Source organism: Phoenix dactylifera, chromosome 4 (assembly GCF_051530095.1).
Source record: "Phoenix dactylifera cultivar Ajwa chromosome 4, Ajwa_hap1_PhDact_Kaust_v1.1, whole genome shotgun sequence".
NCBI lineage: Eukaryota > Viridiplantae > Streptophyta > Magnoliopsida > Arecales > Arecaceae > Phoenix > Phoenix dactylifera.
Window position 1 is genome coordinate 27,462,440 of NC_143193.1, and position 18,080 is coordinate 27,480,519.

General features: G+C 55.1%; 1 protein-coding gene across 1 annotated transcript; it reads right to left on the reverse strand.

Moving 5' to 3' along the window:
* Nucleotides 1-12,469: 12,469 nt before the first annotated feature.
* Nucleotides 12,470-15,580, reverse strand: LOC149753762 (uncharacterized). Its single transcript, XM_089930105.1, has 2 exons — nucleotides 14,272-15,580; nucleotides 12,470-14,177 (listed from the first exon to the last, which is right to left on the reverse strand). Exons 1-2 carry the CDS (start codon nucleotides 14,936-14,938, stop codon nucleotides 13,513-13,515), a joined length of 1,332 nt encoding a protein of 443 aa, XP_089786231.1. The 5' UTR covers nucleotides 14,939-15,580; the 3' UTR covers nucleotides 12,470-13,512.
* Between the last annotated feature and the right edge of the window lie 2,500 nt (nucleotides 15,581-18,080).

An 18,080-nucleotide genomic window follows, 5' to 3' on the forward strand; every position in this document is an offset into this window, starting at 1 on the left:
ATATCCCTTGAATAGATTCTGGAGATTACTCCATTAGGAGCCCCAACAGAGAGATAATGAGCCTCGAGGTACCAAATCCACTAAGAACAAATTATGTTTTAATTTTCATTTTGATTCCTTTTATGTTGATTCCATTTACATATCTATTAAATATTTCTCCCCTTTTTGTCATCGTATCAAAAAGGAGGTAATCAGAACACACAATCAATCATAGATCAAATGTTACAGAATTGCAGAAAATATGGCTACCCATTGTATTGATTTGTATGTAAATACATTTGAGAATACAATAAGTAAAGGAAAACAATACATATCCAAATCAAAACGATATCTAGGGCTTCCTCGAAGAGAATGTGGCTCCTCGAGGCATGCGCTCAGCGAGTGCTTGGACCGCATTGGTGACGTGCTCTAGCTGTCAGATGATGGCCGAGGTGGCCCTGCTATGCATCGTGTCGAGCTCGGTCACCGACTTCTGAAGTGCGTCCAGCTTGTCGATGAGCACATTCGACAAGCGCTCGGCCCCCTGAGTAGTGGTGCTCATGTCCTTCCGGATGTCATCGCGCATCTTCCGAGTGATACCCGTGACCTCACTCATGCTGGAGAACTGAGCCTGGATCAAGCTCCGGACATTGTAGATCTCTTCCCGTACATGGGCCGTCATGTCAGTCATGGCAGTCAAGGAAGGGACCAACTCAGAAGATGTGGGTGCAGGAGTGGGAGCAGACACTGAACCTCGGAGCTCCCGAAGTAGATCATCCCGCAGGTCTCTGACAATCTCCTGCCGCAACTCCAGGAGCTGCTCAGGAGCGATCCGGACCTCCATGGGTGGTGGAGCTGAGGAGGAGGGTCCGGCTGAGGTGGAGGGTACTAGAGTGGAAGGCTGAGTGGGATAATCAGAGTCTGGTCAGGACTAGGAGAGTGTCTGGTGGTACGTGTGGAGGTAGAAGACTTCCTAACCCATGTCCCCTCGACCTTCCGAAACCCCATCCTGTGTAGGGTCCCCGGACGCATGCGATCTGTCCATCGCAATGCGCGAGAGGGTTCCCCCTCAGGAATAGGGATCTCGGCCTCCCTAAAGATAAGGGTGAACAACATGCCATAGGGGAGGGTGAGCCTAGGTCTATCTAGTGGCTCACATAGGTATCTATATATCATCTTGGGAAAGTTTATGGGGGTATCCTGGAGAAAGTAGTACATGAGGGCTAGGTCCCTCTCAGACACAAAGTCGAACCGTCCGGTCTTTGGGAACAAAGACCGAGAAATGATGCTCAAGAGGAGCCGCATCTCAACTGAAAGTGAGCTGGCGGACACCTCATCTAAAGGGGACTGGGGTGGATGCCCTAGAATGGCCGTAAGGGCCTCAGTCCTATCTTCGGGGTGTGTGGGAGCCACCCCTAACTGTGGAAGGTGGAGGATTTGGGCTATGAAATCCTCGGAAATAAACAGTGGGACACCGGCTACGGTTCCCTCTATTCCCCCATCCCCCCTATGGACAGTACCATAGAACTCTCTAATCAGGCCAGGATATATGGGGAGGTCTAGGGAACAAAAGTACTCTAAACCCTGGGCCCTAAGTCTATCTCCTATAGTGAAGCCCTTCCGAGAGAGATAGTCGAAATCGACGTATCTCCCGGTGGAGACCGCCTTCCCGGCACACGGCCTCGAGGGAACGACCCTCGGCCGGGAACGAGCCGGAGGTTGTGGCCTCACGGGGTCGTTCCGAGCCTTGGAACGCCACTCGGCACCGGTCGCGGAATGGGGCCTCTTCCGGCTTGGGACAGTGGCTTTGCGAGGCATGGTTGACCTAGAATGGGATGAGAAACCTAATGGACTATGAAAGATCGACGAAAAAAGACCTAGGGGCGGCCGGAGACGATCTAGGAGTCGGCTCTAGGGTTTTGAACAGTGGCGGCGGTGAAAATAAGTGTTTTCTAAATGATGGAGTTAGGGTTAAAAAGTCGGATCCCGACTGCGAGTCGACTCCACTGAGTCGCGAGTCGACTCGACCTCGAGTCGACTCCAAAATATGCGCGAGTCGACTCTCCTTATGCGCCTGTTTACCTTGAGTCGACTCCCGACTGTATGCGAGTCGACTCCCCCTCTGCTGCCATCGTTCTCGAGTCGACTTCCGTAAATGTGCGAGTCGACTCCCCCTTACGAGCCGACTCTGAAACTTGCTCGAGTCGTCTCGAACCCTGGCACGCACCTAAAAATCATGCTATGTTCGTGCCGTATGAGGGAAAATCACTAAGTTATGATCTGATTTGATGATCATTGTAAAGAAACTCTAAATTAACCATGATCTAATCATCAAAATCAATGAACTAGTGGAAAATACCACTAGGATGGATCAATCACTCCTAATCCCCTCCTAAGCACACTAAATCTCTCTTCACTTAGGGGTTTTGTAAAAATGTCAGCTAATTGATCATCAGTGCACACAAATTGTAGTGTCACATCACCATTCAGTACATGATCTCTTATGAAGTGATGTCTTATCTCAATATGTTTAGTTCTTGAATGCTGAATTGGATTTTTAGTTAGATTAATGACACTTGTATTATCACAATTAATGGGTATTTTATCTTGTTTAATGCCATAATCTTCTAATTGTTGTTTGATCCATAAGATTTGAGCACAACAACTCCCGGCTGCAACATATTCAGCTTCAGCAGTAGATAATGCAACCGAGTTTTGTTTCTTGCTAAACCATGAGATTAGGTTTTCTCCTAGGAATTGACATGACCCGCTGGTGCTTTTTCTATCAAGTTTACATCCAACAAAGTCTGAATCTGTATATCCTATTAAGTTCAGACCAGATTCTTTAGAATACCATAAACCTATGTTCTTAGTTCCTATTAGGTATTTAAAGATTCTCTTAACTGCAATTAGATGTGATTCCTTAGGATTAGACTGATATCTTGCACACATGCAAACACTAAACATGATATCAGGCCTACTTGCAGTAAGATACAGTAAAGATCCTATCATACCTCTATATAGTTTCTGATCTACAGATTTACCTGATTCATCTTGGTCTAATTTACATGATGAGCTCATGGGGGTGCTGATTGACTTGTTTCCCTCCATATCAAACTTCTTGAGCATCTCCTTGATATATTTGGCTTGATTGATGAAGATGCCTCCTTCGGACTGTTTGATTTGAAGCCCGAGGAAGTAGTTCAGCTCTCCCATCATGCTCATCTCAAATTCACTCTGCATCAAATCAGCAAATTCTTCGCAGAGGCGATTGTTAGTAGCACCGAAAATGATATCATCAACATAAATCTGCACTAACAACATATCTTTGTTTTGCTTTTTCAGAAATAGTGTTGTATCTATATTACCCCTAGAGAACTCATGTTCTAATAGGAATTTGCTAAGCCTTTCATACCATGCTCTAGGTGCTTGTTTCAAATCATAAAGTGCTTTGTTCAATTTATAAACATGATTAGGGTATTGATGATTTTCAAAACCAGGAGGTTGTTCTACATATACCTCCTCATTAATATACCCATTTAAAAATGCACTTTTTACATCCATTTAAAATAATTTAAAGTCCTTAGAGCATGCAAAAGCTAGTAAAAGTCTAATTGCTTCAAGTCTAGCTACCGGAGCAAAGGTTTCATCAAAATCTATACCTTCTTCTTGATTATAACCCTTTGCTACTAGTCTAGCCTTATTCCTTATTACAATACCATTTTCATCAAGTTTATTTTTATAAATCCATTTGGTACCTGTTATGGGGGAATTGAGCCGCCATGCCCCACGTGATCGGCACGCGTATCCAGGAAAGCTACAGCTGCCCTATGATCCAGCACTCCGACCCCGAGTCGGACCTCCTCGGCTCCGCAGCCCGACCCCGGGTCGGCTGCCCTATGATCCAGCACTCCGACCCCGAGTCGGACCTCCTCGGCTCCGCAGCCCGACCCCGGGTCGGCTGCCCTATGATCCAGCACTCCGACCCCGAGTCGGACCTCCTCGGCTCCGCAGCCCGACCCCGGGTCGGCTGCCCTATGATCCAGCACTCCGACCCCGAGTCGGACCTCCTCGGCTCCGCAGCCCGACCCCGGGTCGGCTGCCCTATGATCCAGCATTCCGACCCCGAATCGGAGATCTTTTGATAACGACAGGCTATTCTCCAGAGGCACGCCGCGGCCTCCTGCTCCACTACTCCCTGCAACGGCTGTACCCGATGCTGCCCACGATCTCCTGTATCGACCGTACAAAGCGGAGCTCCACTACGCCCTGCCATGACCGTACCCGGCGCTGCTCCACGACGCCCCGTAACGGCCATGTCAGTGGCCATTCTATCGTGCCCCACGACGACAAACCCCCCTGAGAGACCTCCCAGCCAGGCATATATGCGGCTGGGGGGAGAAGGGGGGGGGTAAGCAATACCTCCCAGAGCACTCTCTCCTACTTGTGATTATCATCTCTCCTCCTCCAATCTCCTCTGACTTGACCGTCGGAGGGCCATCACCACCCTGGTGGTGGTGCAAGGCTTGTTTGCAGGTTCCTTGGCGGAAGGTGGAGCGCAACCAGCACCAACCAAGACAACTCAGGCGGAACCCCGTTCACACCGTCGTGTCAATCGTTCTCGGTTTGGACCACCAGCAACAGTTGGCGCTAGAAGGAGGGCCGAATCTCAGAACGATCGTAATGGCACGGCGAGGTGGTCGCGGAGCTTCCAATGCTTCCGGTCGCGGAGCCTCTCGCGCCTCTGGCCGGGAGGCTGCTGCGTCCCCAACACACTCTCAGCAGCATTCCACCGCTTCTCCTCCCATTCAGACGGTCGAACCTGCTCAGTTCGACCAGCTAGCCCAGCAGGTTCGCACCCTCGCGGAGGCAGTGCAGAATCTGCAGGGTGTGATCTCTCGGGTGCCGCAGCGGGCTCAGGAGCCGCTGCTCCCCGAGCACTCGCCTCTTCCTCACAACCCGCGCTCCTTCCTCTCCCATGGAGAGGAGCGCCGGCGCGGGGAGGATTCTCGAGTGCGGTCCATTCTGCCAGGACCTTCTCATCGGAGCTGCGCGGGGTACGAGAGGCGGACCCGGGCGCGTTCTCAGACACCCCAGTCCTCGAGGGGCCCGCACTCCAGTCGGTCCCCCTCGCGCCGCTCCTTGTCTCCCACCCACCGGTCGCGCTCCCTGGACCGGCGGGTGGACGATCTCCACAGACAGCTCCAGGTCCTGAAGGGCCACTCCAAAGATCCCTTCGCCGACTTGGAAATCTCCTCCCAGCCGGCGCTTGCCTCAAGGATCCTGCGAACCCTAAACCCGCCGGGGTTCAAAATGCCGGCGATCGAACCCTACGACGGGGCGGCGGACCCACGGGACCACGTGGAGAGTTTCAGGACTCTTATGCTCCTCCATGGAGCATCGGATCCTCTCCTCTGCAAGGCCTTCCCGGCGACCCTCCGCGGCCCGGCAAGGGCGTGGTTCGCCGGCCTGGAGGCTAATTCCATCCAGTCCTTCCACCAGTTCACCCGTCTCTTCATCAGCCATTTCGCCGTCAGTAGCCGGCGAAGACTGGTCTCCGACTCCCTCTTCGATGTCCGGCAGAACGAGGGAGAGAGCCTGCGGGATTATCTCACCCGCTTCAACAAGGCAACACTGGAGGTCCGGAATTTGAGCCAGGAGGTGGCTCTCTCAGCCCTGAAGCGAGGCTTCCGGAAGGGCAGACTCACCTTCTCCCTGGACAAACGTCTGCCGCGGAGCTTCCCGGAGCTGTTGTCTCGGGCAAACCAGTATGCAGACGCCGAGGAGGCAGCCTCCCACCGGAACAAGGAGGCCGCCGAAGCCCCTCTAAAGCCCGGGAAGAAAAGGCGAAAAGAGGCACCCCAGAGGAGGAGCCCGACGCCTCAACGCCGGCGCAGAAGCCCGTCACCAGCAAGGAACCACGGCGCCACACGCCCTCGTTCTCCGCACCGACGCTTCAACCGGTACACCCCACTCCTGGCCCCCCGGGCCCAGATCCTCATGGAGGTCAAGGGGCGGGAGGACCTCCCGGTCCCGAGGCAGATGAAGAAGATCCCTGGGAGGAAGCCTTCTCGGGCGTACTGTGAGTACCACCGAGACCACGGCCACGATACCGAAGACTGCTTCCAGCTTCGGGACGAGATCGAGGCTCTCATTCGCCGAGGACGTCTCGGTCGATATGTAAACGACCGACGTCCCCCCGCAGACCCGCGTCCAGCCGACCCGGCCCCTCAGGAGCCTCGGGAGCAGAATCGACCCGTTGCGGGAGTGATCCACACCATCACTGGGGGCTGCTCTCGGCCCGTGAGGAACGCAGGGGGCTCGGCGGAAGTATCAGGAGTGGCCGTCGCGAAGAGGCAGCGGGTCGAAAATGTAATCACTTTTTGTGATGAAGATGTAAAGGGGGTTCAGACTCCCCACGATGACGCCATGGTGATCTCTCTCACTATGGCGGACTGTGATGTAAGGCGTGTTCTTGTGGATAGTGGAAGCTCAGCTGATATTTTGTATTACGAGGCCTTCCAAAAGATGGGCTTTTCCCGACAATTGTTGCACAAAACATCCACCCCCCTCATAGGATTCACTGGAGACGCTATCTCGGCCGAAGGTGTCATCGAGCTGCCTGTGACTGCGGGCATTGCACCCGCAGAAGCCACGGTGCGGCTCGGGTTCTTGGTCGTCCGTGTCCCCTCGGCCTACAACGCTATCCTCGGACGACCCGGACTGAACGCCCTTCGCGCGGTGGTTTCTACCTACCATTTGCTCATGCGGTTCCCCACAGCGGCCGGGATTGGAGAGGTCCGAGGTGACCAGCCGACCGCACGGCAGTGTTTCCTAGCAACTCTCAAAGGGAAGAAGCCCATGGAGGCCCTAAGCGTCGAGTCACTTGACGCCAGAGACGAAGTGGCCTTGCGGCACGGGGAGCCGGCCGAGGGCGTAATCGAAGTTCCCCTCGAAGAAGGCCGCCCGGACCGCACGGTCCGGGTCGGTGCCAACCTCGACTTGGAAGCTCGGCTCCGGTTAGTGGAATTCCTCCGAGCCAATGCAGATGTGTTTGCCTGGTCGGCGGCCGATGTACCTGGGATCGACCCGGAGGTCGTTTCTCACGCCCTCAACGTCGACCCGACCCACCGACCAGTAAAGCAAAAGAAGAGACACTGTGCCCCGGATCGGATCCGGGTGGTCGACCAGGAGGTAGACAAACTCTTGGAGGCAGGTTTCATAAGAGAGGTGAGCTACCCCGAGTGGCTGGCAAACGTCGTACTTGTCCGGAAGGCGAGCGGGAAGTGGAGGATGTGCGTCGACTACACCGACCTGAACAAGGCGTGCCCCAAGGATAGCTTTCCGCTTCCACGGATAGACCAACTGGTCGACGCGACTTCCGGATATCAGCTACTGTCTTTTATGGACGCCTTCTCCGGCTACAACCAAATAATGATGGCTCCACAGGACGAGGAGAAAACTGCCTTCATAACAGACCGGGGGCTGTACTGTTACAAGGTAACGCCCTTCGGTCTGAAGAACGCTGGCGCCACTTACCAGCGCCTCGTCAATAAAATCTTCAAGGAGCAGATCGGCCGGAATATGGAGGTGTACGTGGACGATATGCTGGTAAAAAGCCGCCATGCAGACCAGCACATTGCAGATCTGGAGGAGACTTTCACCACCTTGCGAAAGTTTCGCATGAAGCTAAACCCAGCGAAGTGCGCTTTTGGTGCTTCGGCCGGGAGGTTCCTCGGTTTCATTGTCAACCAGCGCGGGATCGAGGCCAACCTGGACAAGATCAAAGCCATCCAAGATATGTCCCCTCCGACCAAAGTGAAGGAGGTTCAGGAGCTCGCTGGAAGGGTCGCCGCGCTCGGACGATTTGTGGCAAAGTCGGGCGAACGCTGCCAACCATTCTTCAAGGTGTTGAAGCGCCCAAAAGACTTCCTCTGGACGGCCGAATGCCATGCGGCGTTCGACCAGCTCAAGGAGTACATGGCGTCTCCTCCCCTGCTATCCAAGCCGCAAGAGGGGGAGATGCTCTACCTTTACCTGGCGGTCTCCCCAACCGCAGTCAGCGCAGTACTGGTTTGGGAAGAGGCAAGACTTCAGAAGCCTGTATACTACATCAGCCGAGTCCTCCGGGATGCCGAGACGCGGTACACGAAGGCTGAGAAAATCGCCTTCGCGTTGCTGACTGCGACCAGGAGGCTTCGCCCCTATTTCCAGGCTCATTCTGTCACCCTTTTGACCGATCAACCACTGCGGCAGATTCTCAGCAATCCAGAGAATGCAGGACGGCTGGTGAAGTGGGCAGTAGAACTTGGTGAGTTCGACATCCGCTACCAGCCCCGACCAGCCATCAAGGCCCAGGTACTCGCGGACTTTCTCGCTGAGTGCACTGTGCAGGAGGCGGAACCTAAGCCGCCGGAGACACCCAGCCTCGATCTCCCGATCTGGACGCTCCACATTGACGGGTCGTCGAACCCTGAAGGTGGAGGGGCTGGGCTGGTCCTCACCAATCCCGATGGAGTGATAGCCGAGTATGCCTTGAGGTTCGGATTTCCAGTGACCAACAATGAGGCGGAGTACGAGGCCCTAGTCGCGGGACTCAAACTCGCCAAGGAGCTCGGCATCCGGCGTCTGAAAGTCTTCACCGACTCCCAGCTGGTGGTCGGGCAGGTTCGAGGGGAGTTCGAGGCGCGGAGCCCGACCATGCAGAGCTACGTCCGGAAGGTGCAAACACTCATTCCCGACCTCGGCAGTGTTGACATTCAGCAGGTCCCGAGGAGCGAAAATGCCAGGGCCGACAGGTTGTCCCGCCTAGTGGACGCAGACGCGCACAACTTGTCGAGGGCAATCTACCTGGAGACCCTGGATGCCCCGAGCATTGACGGGGCTGGAGCGGTGATGGCAATTGATCCGGAGCCGTCTTGGATGGACCCGCTCGTCGCCTACCTCGCCGAAGGAATCCTCCCTGAAGACGAAGATCAGGCCCGGCGGCTTGTAAAGAAGTCCGCCCACTACGTACTTTATGAAGGGAGGCTGTATCGGACCTCGTTTACCGCCCCCCTCTTAAGGTGCCTCCGCCCCGCGGAAGCGGCCTACGCCCTCGGCGAAGTCCACGAAGGCATCTGCGGATCGCACTTGGGGGCTAGGTCCTTGGCGCATAAGATCATGAGGCAAGGCTACTATTGGCCGACCTTGATGGAGGACTCGAAGGACCACGTGCGGAAATGCGACGCCTGCCAGCGCCACGCCAACGTCCAGAGAGTCCCCTCTGTCCCCTTGGCGCCAATCACCGCGCCCTGGCCCTTCGCACAATGGGGAATGGATATCCTCGGACCATTCCCCGTCGCTTCGGCCCAGCGGAAATTTTTGATTGTCGCCATCGACTACTTCACCAAGTGGGTGGAGGCAGAGCCACTGGCCACCATCACGGAGGCACAAGTCCGGAAGTTCGTGAAGAAGAACATCATTGTCCGATTTGGAGTACCTCGGGTCCTCATCTCGGATAACGGTCGACAGTTTGATAACAAGCACTTCCGGGACTTCTGCGAGGAATTTGGGATCGAGCATCGGTTCACATCCGTGTCGCATCCCCAAACCAACGGCGAGGCCGAGGTCACAAATCGGACAATCCTCCAAGGTATCAAAGCGCGGATCGGCCGGACGGGGCAAGCTTGGGTCGAGGAACTCGAGAATGTCCTTTGGGCGTATCGGACCACACAACGGACTCCTACTGGAGAGACGCCTTTCAGCCTAACCTATGGCACGGAAGCCGTTGCCCCCGTGGAGCTCGGACTCCCCTCGCCTCGGGTGGCCGCGCACCGACCCGAGGCCAATTCAGAGCAACTCCGAGGGAACTTGGATCTCTTGGAAGAGGCAAGGGAAATGGCTCAGGTACGGATGGCAATATATCAGCAGAGGGTGGCCCGATATTACAACTCCAAAGTCCGACCGAAGCTTTTCAGAATTGGAGATCTGGTGCTGAGGCGAGCTAAGGCATCTCAACCTACGGAAGGTGGGAAGCTAGCGCCAAATTGGGAAGGCCCGTATAAAGTTCGTTGGGTAAACCGACCTGGCTCCTACCAGTTGGAAGCCCTAGATGGCCGAGAAATTCCAAGGGGCTGGAATTCCGCTAACCTGCGGATGTATTACCAGTAGAACAACAAGGCCAGAAAGACAATTTAAAAAGGACGATCCGGGTGACGTATACCCCTAGGTCCACGTGTCTCCGCTCGCGCCCAGGCCGCATCCTCCTCGAAGAACCCGCGTATCGCGGCCGCTCAACTAACACTCCTCACCAGCAGCAACTGGCGATCCGATTTCCCAGGTAACGCATTAATTAGCGTTTAATACCCTTCTCGTGTTCCCCCCAGGCAACGCTTGGAGGAGAGGAGAAACACGGTCGCGGCTGGGCACAGAGAAACCCCGATGGGCGGCGAGCGACAAGTGGCCGACCAACGAGTGGAATCTCCCGAGGCTCGGCCCTCGGATGCCTGGCTAACCCGATGATCATCCCGGGAGCAGACTAGCCGGAAGCCCCGACCGGTCGCCTCGGCTTGCGCCAGCCTAGGCCGACCAACGAGTGGAATCTCCCGAGGCTCGGCCCTCGGATGCCTGGCTAACCCGATGATCATCCCGGGAGCAGACTAGCCGGAAGCCCCGACCGGTCGCCTCGGCTTGCGCCAGCCTAGGCCGACCAACGAGTGGAATTTCCCTGAGGCTTGACAACCCTCAGATGCCTGGCTAACCCGATGATCATCCCGGGAGCAGACTAGCCGGAAGCCCCGACCGGTCGCCTCGGCTTGCGCCAGCCTTGGCCGACCAACGAGCAGAATTTTTCTGAGGCTTGACAACCCTCAGATGCCTGGCTAACCCGATGATCATCCCGGGAGCAGACTAGCCGGAAGCCCCGACCGGTCGCCTCGGCTTGCGCCAGCCTAGGCCGACCAACGAGTGGAATTTCCCTGAGGCTTGACAACCCTCAGATGCCTGGCTAACCCGATGATCATCCCGGGAGCAGACTAGCCGGAAGCCCCGACCGGTCGCCTCGGCTTGCGCCAGCCTAGGCCGACCAACGAGTGGAATTTCCCTGAGGCTTGACAACCCTCAGATGCCTGGCTAACCCGATGATCATCCCGGGAGCAGACTAGCCGGAAGCCCCGACCGGTCGCCTCGGCTTGCGCCAGCCTAGGCCGACCAACGAGTGGAATTTCCCTGAGGCTTGACAACCCTCAGATGCCTGGCTAACCCGATGATCATCCCGGGAGCAGACTAGCCGGAAGCCCCGACCGGTCGCCTCGGCTTGCGCCAGCCTTGGCCGACCAACGAGCGGAATTTCCCTGAGGCTTGACAACCCTCAGATGCCTGGCTAACCCGATGATCATCCCGGGAGCAGACTAGCCGGAAGCCCCGACCGGTCGCCTCGGCTTGCGCCAGCCTTGGCCGACCAACGAGCGGAATTTCCCTGAGGCTTGACAACCCTCAGATGCCTGGCTAACCCGATGATCATCCCGGGAGCAGACTAGCCGGAAGCCCCGACCGGTCGCCTCGGCTTGTGCCAGCCTTGGCCGACCAACGAGTGGAATCTCCCGAGGCTCGGGCCTCGGATGCCTGGCTAACCCGATGATCATCCCGGGAGCAGACTAGCCGGAAGCCCCGACCGGTCGCTTCGGCTTGCGCCAGCCTTGGCCGACCAACGAGCGGAATTTCCCTGAGGCTTGACAACCCTCAGATGCCTGGCTAACCCGATGATCATCCCGGGAGCAGACTAGCCGGAAGCCCCGACCGGTCGCCTCGGCTTGCGCCAGCCTAGGCCGACCAACGAGTGGAATCTCCCGAGGCTCGGGCCTCGGATGCCTGGCTCAGCGCCGGAAGAGTTTCCTGAGGCCTAACCCTCGGATGCCTGGCTTAGCGCCGGAAGAGTTTCCTGAGGCCTAACCCTCGGATGCCTGGCTCAGCGCCGGAAGAGTTTCCTGAGGCCTAACCCTCGGATGCCTGGCTTAGCGCCGGAAGAATTTCCTGAGGCCTAACCCTCGGATGCCTGGCTTAGCGCCGGAAGAATTTCCTGAGGCCTAACCCTCGGATGCCTGGCTCAGCGCCGGAAGAGTTTCCTGAGGCCTAACCCTCGGATGCCTGGCTTAGCGCCGGAAGAGTTTCCTGAGGCCTAACCCTCGGATGCCTGGCTCAGCGCCGGAAGAGTTTCCTGAGGCCTAACCCTCGGATGCCTGGCTTAGCGCCGGAAGAATTTCCTGAGGCCTAACCCTCGGATGCCTGGCTTAGCGCCGGAAGAATTTCCTGAGGCCTAACCCTCGGATGCCTGGCTTAGCGCCGGAAGAATTTCCTGAGGCCTAACCCTCGGATGCCTGGCTTAACGCCGGAAGAGTTTCCTGAGGTTTAACCCTCGGATGCCTGGCCTAGCGCCGGAAGAACTTCGGGAATCAAAAGTCAGCAAGAAGCAACCAAGAGCTAAAAAAAAAAAAAGAGGACGAGGGCGAGATGAAGAAATATTCAACGTGCATTAATTTTCAGGGCCGAGGCCCATACAATTGGGCAAAACGCCGACATACAAAAATAAAAAAGACAATGGAAGGTACAAGAGGTCAGCTTGGAGGAACTCCCGGGTCGGGAACGCCGGGCTCGTCCGCGGGAGGTAGGGAAGCAGCAGGAGAACCAGCAGGCGATGGCGCCGGAGAGGAGTCCAGGAGGGAGATCTCGCTCAGGTCAACTTCGGGATACTTAGCCGACACCCTTGTCAGGCCCTCCTCGAAGCCCAAGGTGAAGGCTTCGGCCCCCGCGTCCGACGCGTCATGGACAAACTCGTCAGACTGGCGATAGGTCCGCACTGCCTCCGACATATCATGGGCGAACTCGGCGGACTGGCGATAAGCCTCTACCGCCTGACGCCCGATTTCCGCCCTCTTCTCGGCCAGCTCCGCCTCAGCTCGCTCCATAATCTGAGCCTTGGCCTCCAAGACCTTCGCCACAATCCGGCCTTCGGCCTCAGAGGAGACCCTCAGCAGATCAGCCTGAGCCTCTTTATGCTTCGCCTCGGTAGCAACCCGAGCGGCCTCGGCTTCCTTCAGGCGCGAACGGAGCTCTTGGACGTCCGTGCATGACTTCTCCAGGGCCGACTCCAGTTCGCCTAGTTTGGCTTCAAAAGAGCGGATTCGGTCGCAGGCGTTGTCGGCAGACCGCTGGGCCTTCTCCCACCGCTCTCGATAGTCCGCGATCTTTCGGGACTGCTTTTCAGCCCGTTCCTCCGCCTTCTTGACCCTGCTTTCGAGGCCCGAGGCGGCTTTGAGTTGCTCCCGAGCCTCTGACAGTTGCTCCTCCAGGGCGGCGAAGCCGAGTGCCCGCTCTTCGGCCTCCCGGAGCCTCGCCTCGAGGTCCCCGGTCGTCCTGCCTGCCGCAGCCCGGCCTCCCTCTTCCATTGCTTTCAGCCGGTCCTCGGCCTTCGCCAAAAGCCCCGCCTGTTCCTTGTAGCACTCCTCCAGACGGATCATGTACTGGGCGAGCTAAGAAATAGGAAAAATAAGGGAGTCAGGCGGAGAACAACAGAGCCAATAAATGGTGAAAGACGGCCAGAAGAACACTCACCGACATGAGACAGACGCAGCTGGCGGCCCCAACGTCAGAGACATCCAACTCCCGGACCCGCCGACGGTCCTTCTCCAGCAACACTGTTTCGATGAGATTTCGGGCACCATCGGTAGTGAAGGCAGACCCCGATTTCTCCCCGGAGCCGGATGGTGGTTCTGCAGCCTTACCCTTATCCATCGCCTGGGGAAGAGTCCGACTGATCGCGCTCGGGGCGGGGGTCGCCCCAGGAATTGATAGGGTCCCGCTCGGCCGGGGCCTCGGCGCGTCCCTCCTCGAGTCATCAGGAGCCGACCGAGTCGAAGGCCGGGTCGGGGACCGATCACGTCCGACCCGTCCGTCTTGAGCAGGCTCAGGTGGCACCTCCGGAGTAGCGGCAACCTTACCACCGGAGGGCTGGTACAGCGTCAGCTGCCGGTCGGTGCCCACGACATCTCCCTGACCGGTGGGCCCGGACTCGTCGGTCGGCATCGGAGGTATCTCCTTACGGGACTTCTTCGCCGGTGGGGCCCCGCTCGGAAGAGCTCGTTTCCTCCTCCGGACTGCTTCCAGCAGGGACGCCCTACCAACAGCCTTCGACTTCACCGACCGCATGACGTCGTCGACCTCTGCAAGAAGGACGGGATGGTCAGGGACTGAGAAACCGAAAGGAAAAAGGAACGAAAGAGAAGAAAAGAGCTAAAGAAACGATGGCGGACTCACGGTCGGTGGGGACCGAGCTCAAACCGACGTTCACCAAGGTATCCTCAGAAATGAGGCGGCCCACCGGGGGAAGCTGGCCCTCGGCGACCAACCCCTTCAAGGCGGCGACGCCCTCGGATTCCTCCCTCGACAACTTCGACAGGCCAATTGGGGACTTCACCGGCGTCCCCCAGATTGCCCTGATTTCCCAGGAGGGGTCTGCATCAACGAAAAAGAAGCGCTCCTTCCAGTGGTGAATGGAGGTAGGACCCTCCTTGACAAGGCCGCACCCTCGCCGCGCTGCGAAGCACCACCACCCTTTGTCCTGGGGGTGGCCGCTCAGGCCGTAGAGCTCCCAGAAAACGTTCAAGGTGGCGGGAATCGCATGCAAGCGACAGAGAACCTGGAAGACCGTCAGAGCACGCCACGAGTTCGGCACCAGTTGCGTCGGTGCCATTCCTAAACCCCGGAGCACCTGTAAGACTAGGTCTGAAGGGGGAAAGCGGAACCCGGCTTGGAGGATGCCCTCATTGATGGCGATCTTCCCTCGGGGAGGATGAGACATCCTCTCCTCAGGCCCTGGGAGCGTGACATTGCAGGCCTCGGGAAGGTGGTACCGAGCCACAAATCCGTCTAAGTCCTCGGCGACCAGTTTTGATTTGATGCTATCTGCTCCCACTTCGCCCATCCCTAATGGCCAATCTACGGTCAGGACGGGGTCAAGAAGGAGGGAAAGGCCGGAACGACTGGGGTGCACTAGTACAAAAAGAAAAAGTATGAAGAGCTCAAAGTAGAAGAGTGGGAAACTCACTTGAAGAGGAGGAAGAACGGCTCCGAGAGCGTCAAAGGAAAAGCAAGCGAACGTTTCGGCGGCAACAACGGTAGCGCAAAGGAGAAACTCGAAAATGTCCGTAAAGAAGAAGACGGACGGGGGAGGGCCCCCGATTAAATAGGCGAAAGGGCAAGTGACACCTCGATGACGCCAGAAGACGCCTGGCCGCCGAAGGGTCGCTCGCACCCCAAAGGCGAATCGACACCATTAAGGAAGGATGTCCGCCGAAATCCTCAGGTTGCCAGGTCAGCAGCAACCGCCATACGCCATAAAGAAGGCGGGAAGCTTGAAGCGCGCGCGCCTCTCCGAAGGATGGCGGCAATCTCGAAACATCACTCCCTTCACCTGTTCCCCTTCTGGTTCCAGGCTCGGAAGTGGGGGGCTACTGTTATGGGGGAATTGAGCCGCCATGCCCCACGTGATCGGCACGCGTATCCAGGAAAGCTACAGCTGCCCTATGATCCAGCACTCCGACCCCGAGTCGGACCTCCTCGGCTCCGCAGCCCGACCCCGGGTCGGCTGCCCTATGATCCAGCACTCCGACCCCGAGTCGGACCTCCTCGGCTCCGCAGCCCGACCCCGGGTCGGCTGCCCTATGATCCAGCACTCCGACCCCGAGTCGGACCTCCTCGGCTCCGCAGCCCGACCCCGGGTCGGCTGCCCTATGATCCAGCACTCCGACCCCGAGTCGGACCTCCTCGGCTCCGCAGCCCGACCCCGGGTCGGCTGCCCTATGATCCAGCATTCCGACCCCGAATCGGAGATCTTTTGATAACGACAGGCTATTCTCCAGAGGCACGCCGCGGCCTCCTGCTCCACTACTCCCTGCAACGGCTGTACCCGATGCTGCCCACGATCTCCTGTATCGACCGTACAAAGCGGAGCTCCACTACGCCCTGCCATGACCGTACCCGGCGCTGCTCCACGACGCCCCGTAACGGCCATGTCAGTGGCCATTCTATCGTGCCCCACGACGACAAACCCCCCTGAGAGACCTCCCAGCCAGGCATATATGCGGCTGGGGGGAGAAGGGGGGGGGTAAGCAATACCTCCCAGAGCACTCTCTCCCACTTGTGATTATCATCTCTCCTCCTCCAATCTCCTCTGACTTGACCGTCGGAGGGCCATCACCACCCTGGTGGTGGTGCAAGGCTTGTTTGCAGGTTCCTTGGCGGAAGGTGGAGCGCAACCAGCACCAACCAAGACAACTCAGGCGGAACCCCGTTCACACCGTCGTGTCAATCGTTCTCGGTTTGGACCACCAGCAACAGTACCTATAATTGAATATTCAGTAGGTCTTTCAACTAGATTCCATACTTTGTTTCTAGTAAATTGGTTTAATTCTTCTTGCATTGCATTTATCCAATTTACATCTTTTTCAGCTTCTTCTATGTGTTTGGGCTCAAAATGTGAAACGAAAGCTAGATGATTGTTTAAGTTCCTAAGGGATGCTCTAGTCCTAATAGGTTGAGATGGATCATCTAGAATTAATTCCTTAGGATGCCCGTGAGCATACCTCCAAGCTTTAGTTAGCCCATGATCCACAATAGCCTCTTGGCTTGATGATGCACCTTCAATTAATTTTTGATTATCATCTTGTAATGTCATCTCATCTATCTTTTCTTCAAGAATTTCAGCATCATCATCAAAATTAACTCTCTTGCTAGAAGAGATGTCACTAGAATCATCAAATACAACATGTATAGATTCTTCTATAACTAAGGTTCTTTTATTAAAGACTCTATAGGCTTTGCTAGTTGTAGAGTACCCCAAGAATATAGCCTCATCAGATTTTGAGTCAAATTTTCCTAGATTATCTTTTCCATTATTATGAACAAAACACCTACATCCAAAGACATGAAAATAGTTTACCTTTGGTTTTCTGTTTTTCCAAAGTTCATAAGGTGTTTTCTTTATAATAGGTCTCAATAAAACTCTATTTAGTATATGACAGAATCTATTAATGGCTTCTCCCCATAAGTACTTAGGGAGGTTACTTTCACATAACATAGTTCTAGCCATTTCCTCTAGAGTTCTATTTTTTCTCTCCACAACTCCATTTTGTTGTGGTGTCCTAGGTGCAGAAAAGTTGTGTGTTATCCCCTTTTTACTACAAAATTCTTCAAATAAAAAATTTTCAAATTTGGTACTATGGTCACTTCTAATAGCTATTACTGAAGTATCCCTAGCATTGGTTACTTCTTTATGAAATTTCTTGAAAACTGAAAAAGCTTGATCCTTATGAGTTAAGAACATGACCCAAGTGTATCTAGAATAATCATCTACAATAACTAGACCATATTTATTTCCACCTAGGCTTGTGGTTCTAGTTGGTCCGAATAGGTCCATGTGTAGTAGTTCTAGAGGTCTAGAAGTTGAGACACAATTTATAGATTTAAAGGAGTTCCTTGATTGTTTGCCAAATTGACATGCTTCACAAATTTTATTCTTTTCAAACTTTAATTTTGGCAAACCTATCACAGAATCTCTTTTAACTAGTTTGGATATTGTGTCCATGCTTGCATGACCTAACTTACGGTGCCATAACCAACTAGCATCATTGTCCTTAGTTTCATTAACAACTAAGCATGGGTTGTGTTTGGCAAGATCCTCAAGGTCTACAACATACACATTCCCACATCTTATTCCTTTAAAAACTAAACTATTGTCATTTGGGTTTGTTACGATGCATAGTGATGGTTTAAACATAACATCATAGCCTCTATCACATAATTGACTAATGCTTAATAAATTATGCTTAAGACCATCAACATATCGAACATTATCAATAAAAGTAGAAGGGGTAATTTGTACTTTACCTATACCAATGATGTGACCTTGGTGGTTGTCTCCAAAAGTCACAGCACCTCCCTTCTTAGCTTCAAGGGTGAAGAATTGATCCTTGTCACCCGTCATGTGTCTTGAGCAGCCACTGTCCAAATACCAGCAATTTTTGTTGACCTTGGCTGCAAGACACTCCTACACAAGCAGATCATAT

Coding starts and splice junctions, on each gene's coding strand:
- LOC149753762 (XM_089930105.1), bottom strand. CDS start 14,938: ATGGGCGAAGTGGGAGCAGATAGCATCAAATCAAAACTGGTCGCCGAG. Junction 14,178..14,271: donor GAGCTCGGTCCCCACCGACC/GTGAGTCCGCCA, acceptor TCCTTCTTGCAG/AGGTCGACGACGTCATGCGG.